General features: G+C 48.3%; 1 protein-coding gene across 1 annotated transcript; it reads left to right on the top strand.

Moving 5' to 3' along the window:
• Positions 1-6,049: 6,049 nt before the first annotated feature.
• Positions 6,050-9,102, top strand: ATF4 (activating transcription factor 4). Its single transcript, XM_051784242.1, has 3 exons — positions 6,050-6,455; positions 7,325-7,639; positions 8,159-9,102. Exons 2-3 carry the CDS (start codon positions 7,423-7,425, stop codon positions 9,013-9,015), a joined length of 1,074 nt encoding a protein of 357 aa, XP_051640202.1. The 5' UTR covers positions 6,050-6,455; positions 7,325-7,422; the 3' UTR covers positions 9,016-9,102.
• The last annotated feature ends 253 nt before the right edge of the window (positions 9,103-9,355 follow it).

Here is a 9,355-nt window from a genome sequence, read left to right as displayed (position 1 = left end):
CAAAAAAGCAGGCCAACAGTACCTCCCCAACAGAGCTGGTTTACTGTGGATGGTTCCTCAGACAGATCAGACAGATCTGGGGTTAGTCTCAAACTAGTTCTCTTAGCAGTCAAGCACAGAAACCTCCTCCTGTCACAGGAGCTGCAAACCTCCCTCACCAAGCACCACAGTAATAGCAGTAAGAGGGTCAGTGGGTTAAGAAGCCACAGCACCTACTCAGTATGATACTTTGGCTGCAAAGTCTCTTTGGGAACTATTCTCCAGCTTGCCCATGGCCAGCTGCCCTGTAGTGCATCTGAGGAGGCTCTGCTGAGGCCACCCACAAGCCCATGTATGAGCGCAGGGAGAAGAACAGTTTCAGAGTCCTCTGAAAGAATATTCTTTCTGACAGTGTTTGCCAAATCCTCTAACATAGAGAGCTTAGGAGAAAAAATGACATTCCTTCAGGAAAAAGCTATAAACTCAATGGTATCGCAACTGTGTCAACATCCACCAGGAATTTCTCTCTCCCCCTTTGTAAACAAGTATATATGAAAACAAAACAAAGTGTTCTTGTAAATCACTGAGCAGTTGTTGCCTATGAAGAGTGGAAAATTATTACTGAATAATGGCTGCAGTGTTCATCCCCAGGGACTTGGGCAGCTACAGCCTCAACAGTGATTTATCCCCAAAAGAGTTTCAGAGCTTCATCTGAACTACCTGGTTTATCAGAGTTCTTGCTGAAGCTGCCTGCCAGCATCAGAATAAAAGAGACCCCATGCACACCCCAAAAATCCCCAGAACTCTGTTTTACTTCGTTCATAGAGTATATCCACTCACAGTCTTTCTTCCTGGCCTCATCAAAACACTCTGAATTGATGTGAAGTTAAAAACAAATCCCCAGATGGGGCTCACAGAGCATAGTCTGGTATTATCAGCCCTTGATTGTGTGCCCTCCCCCCCCTCACTGAACACAGAGGCTGAAATAACTCAGCTCAAATAACTTTTCCAGACGAAGCTGCCAGTTTAGAAGCCAGGTTCAGGAGTGCAACTGCCACTGGGTTGATGCAGCAAGAAGTCCTCATGCTGTCAAGTCTAAGAGGCACTGACACAGTGAAAGAGAAATCCACTGAAATGGTGATGAGCTGCTAACTCAGCCACTGGTGTCCGTGGCTGCCCAAGATGCTGCAGTCTCACAGTCCAAACCTGATTGTCAGGCCTCAGCTCTTGCTAACTTCACACTGCTAGAAAAAAATCAACATGCATTGTCAGTCTCCTCTTCATCTTTTTGCACAAAATGGCACAAAACACCTGGCACGTGTGACTCCAGCAGGTGTTGGTAACATACAGATACACACATTTTGATATGCACTGAGCACACAGTTTGCAGGGGGCTCACATCATCTATAGACCCATGAAGAACAATAGTTGCCATGAAATTTGTTTCTGTTCATTTGTTGCTTGGACAACGGGAAGGCTTTTGTGTCTGTGCTAAACTGAGTCCACGTGTGCTAATACACATGAGGGATTATTCTTGACCCCCAAATCCATTCATCATAATAAAACAAGGCTGGACAACGAGAAAACTAAAAATATCTCCCATGGTCTGAACAAAAGCCAGTACCCCCTCCTTCACACATATTTTTTGCTAAACATCATTTTCAACCAGTTGTAGCTTTGCTCAGGAAATTCATGCTTGGGCAAGTTGCAAGTTAAAACTCACCTCACTCTTACCAGATTTACACAATGTTTTTACTTGTGGCAGCTGGCCACATCCTGGCTGATTCTGAGTAACTAAGCCTTTGGAGAGACATATTTTGTGAGCTATCAGCATGTGCTTGGCATGCCCATGTTTGTTCAGTAAGAAAAATGTAGGTGGACAACCAGAATTGTTTCCATATCTGTCTAAAATAATTGAACTATAAGTTACAAATGTAGATTGCAGATTTAATCCTCTTTTTTATTAGTCTCATTTCTAATGTCAGGGATATTTACATTACAGGACGGAAACAGAAGACAGTGAAGGGGTGGGTGGGTATGTAATGAATGATTTATTAGGGATTCCATTTGGTGTACCAGTTCAAAACAAATGAGGCAGAGCATACGGATAACTTATTTTCTGTTTGTAGGTAATAAAAGATGGACGCTAATACCTCCCAGCCTGATCTTTAATCACATATATTTGCTTTTCAATCTAGTTTCAAAATGGATTGTCTATAAAGGAATCTCTAAAGAGCTTACAAGGAGAATCTGGCAGAAAAGATCCTTCAGATATCTGTTTGTGCCACTGAGGACAGAAGCAACTGAGCACTGCAAATTAGCCTGTGCCATAGAGGTTGTAGGTAATTCTCCCTCAAAATTGCTCAAAATGTCTATCTGCTTTGCCTCATTCCTCCCTTATGTTTCCCTCAACACTCCTGTCTCCCGGAAAGATTCCTGCTGGTATCTGGAAATGCTTTGTTCATTGAAGTGTGGGATAAGGCTTCCTGTCCCTTCTGATGAAAGGTTCAAAGGATTCAAGTTACCACTCACAAGAATTCCCTTGGGGACTTGCTCTCACACTCACCCCTCCTCCCCAGCCACCCCAGCAGGACCCAGGGCCAGCAGGAAGCCCATCTGCCCCTTCTCTGGGGCACTGAGGCTCACTGGGGGCCCAAAGCTGCCTGCCCAGTGCCACCGTAGGGGTCACAGTCCCTCCTGATGCAGTGTCAGCCAGCTCTTCTCCCTGGCTGCAGCTTTCCCAGCACTCCAGGGAACAGCAAACATCTCTATCTCAGTTACTCTTGCTGGTTCCCCTCCCGACCCCAGCAATACCCACTGCTCCCCACCTTCCTTGCTCCCCTGCTACGGAGGCCTGTTTCCCTGCCACTGACAGTCCCCGAGAGCATCCTATGCAGACTGTGCAAGGGGATGTTACTATGGAAACATTTACGTCCTCCTGGTCTTTGGTGTACTTGCTAACAGCATTCAGAATGTTTGTTTCCTATATACTTGGTGGTGGAAGAAGAAAGCCTCTTTTCCTTCGCAATGTTTACTTTAAAAAAAAAATGAAAGAAATAATTAAAGAACATACATTGACCTTCCATCTTAATGAAGGAGGAGGGTGAATGGAGGAGTAATAGTTTTCCACCTCCTGGTGATGCTGTTTGGCCGGAGGTGGCTCTCTGCCGTGCTGTATTTATCAGGGCAGTTCATCGCTTCCCAGCCAGGTCCTTGGCTTCTCTCCTGCAGTGAGCTCTGCACGAGCAGCTCCTTTCCCCTGCAGCTGGCCCCTCGCTTCTGGGTCGGGATGGATCTCGCTTACCACAGGAGCTCTCTTTGCCGTGGTACAGTATCCAGGGCAGCAAAATAACATCCATGGTGCTGAAGTTGTTAAGGTGACAGCAGGATTTACTGACCCCCCCACAAATTGATCTTCCTTCAGACGCCACCTTTCTGTGCTGTAAATTAAATTTTCTTCAGAGCTGCCAGACTTCTCTGTCTCTGAGCCACAAATATATTGTCATACTGTAAAGGAACTCTTTTTAGACATTTTTTAGTTAGTAGTTCTCTGCTTAGAAAATACTTGTAATTTTTTTTGTGGAAAAATTCACAAGAAATTGTTACTTGTGCTTAAAGAAGTATCTTTTACCTTGGTCAAAAACTCTAACCACAGTGGAGACATCTCTGACACAATTTGTGCAAAAGAAGAAAGATCATTTATAAAGGAATTGGGGATGTAGCTCATGAAATTATGGAACAACAGTAATTCTGCAGTCTTGCAGGAAAAATATGCTTGTCTCTAAGTGGCTGGCTTCTTGTTACTTGATTTCACTTTCTGGGTTGGGCATTGTTACAAAGTATCTGTCTAGAACTAGTAATGCAGTCAAATTTCCACCTTACTTCACACACAAAATGGAGCTAGGCAACAGGCAGATCTGGGTTAAGTCCCTCATTGCATATTTTATTTTTGCTTACGTGATTCTTGCGCACACATACCCAGAGTCCTTTCAGAGAAATCTATAATTATCTTTTCATGATGAAGGATTGGGTGTGTATAGCACTACTATTTATTTAGCTACAATTATGGTCATAAAATCACCCTTTTCACTTAAAGCAGGGGAAAGCAGGCACAGCAGGGGATGTGAGAGCTCTCCCTTAGCCAGTGAGGACATAGAGGTGCTGTCCACCCAGCCAATCACCCACTTGGCTTCTTTAAAAGCTGATGCATCCTCTCAGTTTTTCTTTGAAGCAAGATCTGCCTCCTCTGTAGCGCATTTATCAGAGCAGTCATCTTAGATCAATCGATTGCTACTGTGGTGTTTTTTGGCATTAGAGGACATTTTTCTTTGCCTCCTCTATTTTAATGAGTCATTACAAAATATGTGCTTGCTTCTACACACAAAAAAAGTAAACAAACAAAAACCCAAAAACTCAACAACACCCCCTCCCACCAAACCAAATACAGATGTGGAGTGACATACTCTGCTTGTAGCAGTGATGGTAACATCAGACTGCTAAAAGTAGAAATTGTGTCACATCACATCCTTGCCAATTATCAGTCAAGCTGCTTAAGAGGTTCCAGGCTGTTAGACCTGAGCAAATGTGGCTATGGCTTTACACAAATACTGTCGAGATTGTAACTGGAAAATAGTGGAGCCTTTTGTAGAAGTAGCTGAGAGCGAGTTGACCCACAGGACTATGATGTTTGAACGAATGAGGACCCACCAGAGCTGATGGTGCTGTGAGGCTGGCAATGTGGAAAACCAACCTTTTGAAGCCAGATAACTCTGACAGGAAGGACACAGTACTGAACCTCCCAGCTCACCAGAGCTGGCCAATGCCCGTCTGACCAGAGTGAAATGATGATGGAGGAACCGAAACCAGTGGAAAACTGTTGACCCCTGTGAGCTTCCTGCTAGCTGTGAGCTGTTTCAGAGAGGGCCAGGCCAGCTGGTGGAATTGTTAAGCAGGAATAGGGTGGGGGAAGATGTCTCACTTTTTTCCTAGCAGCAAGTTGATTTGGATCAGATAAAACATAACATGAAACTGCACTTTAAAAACTATCCAAGGTGACACTGCCCTTTACAGTAGCGAGGCTCTGTGGGTGATCCAGTAATGCTCACACTACTCAGAGTAACATCTGCACAGAGAACAGAGAATCTACTGCATCAGCATGAAACCGCATGGCAGGAGAGGACGTTCTCATTTCTCAGGTGGGGAATAACAATTTCATTTCAGCCCTTGCATAGGTTGAAGGCACCAATTAGACTGGTGGTCTCGGCTGCCCGGCTCTCCAGCCGAGAACCTCTGCGGGTCGGTGCGGCGCCATGGCCGCTGTAAGGACGGCAGGCCCCGGGCAGACGCCCCCCCACACACAGTGCCAGAGCAGCTGTAATCTAAGCGCTGCATGTGTGGGGCAGGCAGGCAGACAGGCAGGCAGGCAGGGAGGGAGGGAAGACAGCGTTGCCCTGGGCTGACGCGTTATCTGAGGGAGCAGAAGGCCATGGCGGGCCGCCTCAGCCCGTTCTGCGCGCCATTGCCGCCGCCAGTGCCCGCCCGACCTCAGCGGGCCTTTGTGTAGAGAACAAAAGGGGCCGTTGGAAATCAAAGTGGGGAACACACGCTGCTTCGAGAGGGGCATGTCAGAGAAGGCGCGGGGTTGCAGGGACAGGACCACTTCCCTGCCCAACTCCTCCTTCCCGCCCCATCTCCATCCCGCTCCCCCCTCCCGGCCCGGCGCCATTTCCCTGCCCAGCTGCTCCTTCTCCTCTCCCCCTCCTCAGCGTTGGTCTCCTCCGTGCCTTGGCCAATGACAGCTCACGGTGCAGGTTAACGACTCGCCAGTAGCCAATGAGCGCCGGCCTTCCCACGTGGAGAGGCTCGTGATGCCTTCCGCGCGAGCGCCGCGTCCTTGTTGGCGGGTGAACCTTCCGCAACGCTCCCCGCGGGGGGGGCGGGGGGAGCGTCCTGAGCCGCTCCGGTCACGTAGTGCGGCTGCGCCCGCCGAGGGGGGGCGGCCACGGCGGATATACACCATATAGTCCCTCCGTAGCTGTGCACTATAGAGTCCTTCCGTGGCTACTCCGTCTTGGAGCCGTGGTTTTGTGTCGGCGGCTCCTGCGTTTAACCCATAGGAGAACGACAGGAGAGAAGCCCAGAAAGACAGGACATAGGCCGATAGGCGCTGGCGAGAGGCAGGTGACGCTTGGCGGAAGGACACCTCACTATCGCATCTGGTCTGCCTTAAGGCGGATCCTATATAAGGGCGGCGCGCGGGCGGTGCCACCTCATTGTGTGCTTGTCTTCGGTCGTAGAAGTTGTGTCGTTGTGAGTGTGCGGAGCACCTCCCCACGCGGCGCGGACCCGAGCAGTCCCCCTCCCCTGGCCGCCATGGCTCTTTAAGGCGGCAGGGCCAGCGGCGGCATCGGCCAGTGCAGCAGGCGCAGCAGCAGCGGCGGCGGCCCCAGCACATCCCCGGCATCTGCAACCATGGCGTGAGTATTGTGTGTGAGGGATGGCTGCTCCCTCTCCTTCGTGTTGATAGTCACCCTCTTCTTATCCCCTCTAAGTGGGCTTCTGGGGCGGGTTTATCACCTCTGTGGTGATCGGTGGTATCTCACGGAGGGCGGGGGGAGATATACCGAATAATTTATAAAACACTTGCGTATACCAAAATGGGTGCAGGGAGAAGGGATCTTTGTGGGGCTCAACATCCCGAGGGCGGCGGGTGTCAGAAATGGCAGGAAATGCCATTTCGGAATAAGTTACGAAGAACGTCCATGTCTCCTTTCGTTCAAGAAACCTCGATTCCAAAATGTTTAACTTTTTATTCATGGGGGCTGCGTGGGAAGTTAAGTAAAAGCAGTACATTCCTAGGGAGGGTTTTTTCCCGCCCGCGAGGGGAAATGCTGTACCTGGTGGGAAATGGGGCACTGGAGGTATTGGGGTTTTGAGTATCAGTGCTACTCTGGTTTATAGTCAGGAGTAGATAAACGAGGGCTGTTAACAAGCTGGCAGCAGCGCTAATACCAAATAACTGAGTACTGTAGCGTAAAGCCTGCCCTGGTCACGGGGCACGAGTGAGCCCTGTGCAGGGTGGGCGGCTGCCTGCGGTCGGTGCTGGAGCCGCGGTGGAAACGTGGCACGGCACAAAATGGCGGCCGGATCGCGAAATGGCGGCGGGTGGGCGGGGCCCATCCCTGCCCGGGCGTGAGGGAGGCGGGGGACGCGCAGCTGGAGCCCGCGCCCGGCTGTGCTCAGCCTGCTGCACGGGAAGTACCACCGCGTTTCCGAAGCGTCACAGCTTTAAAAGGCTACTATGCTGGTCAAACCCAGTACTCATGAGTTTAAGTTCTGTTGGCAGGTTTTTCACGGCATCGCACAGCAGCATTGCTGTAGTCGACGAAAAGACCCTCTACTTGACCACATCCTTTGACGTCAAAGCGTTAAAAACTGACGAAGATGAGCTTCTTGAACAACGAGATGCTGTTGGGGGATTCAATATCCCCCTTCAGCCAGCCGTGTTCGGTGGCTGAGGAAAGTCTGGGACTCCTAGATGACTACCTGGAGGTGGCCGAGCCCCTCGGTTTGCATGGGTTCTCCAGCGACAAGGCTAAGGCAGTCTCCTCCAATTGGCTTGCTGTGGACAGTTTAGGCAACACCATAGATAGCAGCCAGGGTAAGATATTATTTATTTGCATAAAGTGCATCAGTTATAGTGATACATAATAGTTTATTAATGTTCAGGTTAAAAATAAATTGCTAGGTTTTCATAAATGTGAAGGCAAACTCACATGCGTTACCTCTGCTTGGAAAGCGCATTTACCGCGCTGCTTACACAATACAGAATTGCTGGTTATGGTAAAGTGACACTTCTATTGCCCTTTTAGTAACATACCAGTTGCTAATGGTACTGTTTCCTGGCAGAGGTCACAAGAAAAAAGCATGGTCGTGTGTTTTAAATGTCCCTGAATTCTTCTGGTCTTTGAGTAAGAGGGTTGGAATGTTACAAGAGCTGACTTCTTACATTGTACCCTGTAGTCTTTGGCAGTTCAGTGGCAGGGTATTTTCTTCTGATGGTTTTCTCAATATAAGAGAGGAGATGCTAAATAATGATGAGCTGCTAGGTGATTTTCAAAAGCTTGAGTTGCATTGGTTGATAGTTTACCAAGGTGATTATTTTTTTTTTATTGTGCAGAGGATGCCTTCTCTGGCATGGAATGGATGGTGGAGAAGATGGATCTGAAGGAATTTGATTTCGATGCCCTGTTAGGTATGGAACATCTGGAAGCCACCGTCTCACCAGACGAGCTGATGGCCACGTTGGAAGACACGTGTGATCTCCTATTTAATGCTACCATCCAGGAATTTCACAACAAAGAACTTCCACTGATAAATGACCTAATCACCCATGTCCCCGAATCTCCAATTGTAGCAGATCCAATGATCCCATTGGCTTCTGCTTCCCTTTGGTCTTTACCCCTCTCCCCAGGGTCTCTGACTTCCACTCCAGACCACTCATTTAGTTTAGAACTAGGTAGTGAAGTGGATGTTCTGGAAGGAGAAAGAAAACAGGAGTGCCCTGCTGTTGTGGTAGTGATCACCAAGTCTGAGAAAGAGGAGGAGAACCATTCTGATGATAGTGGAATATGCATGAGCCCAGATTCCTACCTGGGAACCCCCCAACATAGCCCCACCAATTCAGTCGGATCCCCCAATGGCAACCAGTTGCCTGCAGATGCCACCTGTGGCTCTGTGCGGTCCAAACCATACGATCATCCTGCAGAAAAGGTAGTGTCAGCAAAGGTGAAAGGAGAAAAGAAAATAGATAAGAAACTGAAAAAGATGGAGCAGAATAAGACTGCTGCCACACGTTACCGGCAGAAGAAGAGGGCAGAACAGGAGGCACTGTCTGGGGAGTGCAGAGAGTTGGAGCAGAAGAACCAGGCCCTGAAGGAGAAAGCAGATTCCCTTAGTAAGGAAATTCAGTACTTAAAAGATCTGATAGAAGAGGTCCGCAAGGCCAAGGGCAGAAGAGCTAGGGTCCCTGAATAGAGTAGTCAGCAGTGTTGATGTGCATGTATATAAGCTTAATGCTAAAGCTGTGTATTGCTGTCTAATAAATAATTTTATAGTAAATGTACAATGATGTGAGATTAATGGGTACCTGTAAAACAAGATTTGCACCACACCTGGATGCAGGTACAAGCACAATCATCTATTAGGTGTCTAGCAGAGAATGCAGTGTGACACCTCTGCTGCTCATTCTGCTGAGCAGTGGATGTTGTACAAGTGCACAAAAGTGCTTTGAATGCTTGATAAAGTGTCTCAGTTTAACTGCCATCCTCTAATTTCCATATATACTAAAATAGAGGATCATACTGGGGTACCTTGG

Source organism: Manacus candei, unplaced genomic scaffold (assembly GCF_025592945.1).
Source record: "Manacus candei isolate 608988 ecotype Guabito, Panama unplaced genomic scaffold, ASM2559294v1 h1tg000018l, whole genome shotgun sequence".
NCBI classification, from domain to species: Eukaryota; Metazoa; Chordata; class Aves; order Passeriformes; family Pipridae; genus Manacus; species Manacus candei.
Note: the sequence above shows the minus strand (reverse complement) of the source record. Positions and strands in the feature narration are given on the sequence as shown.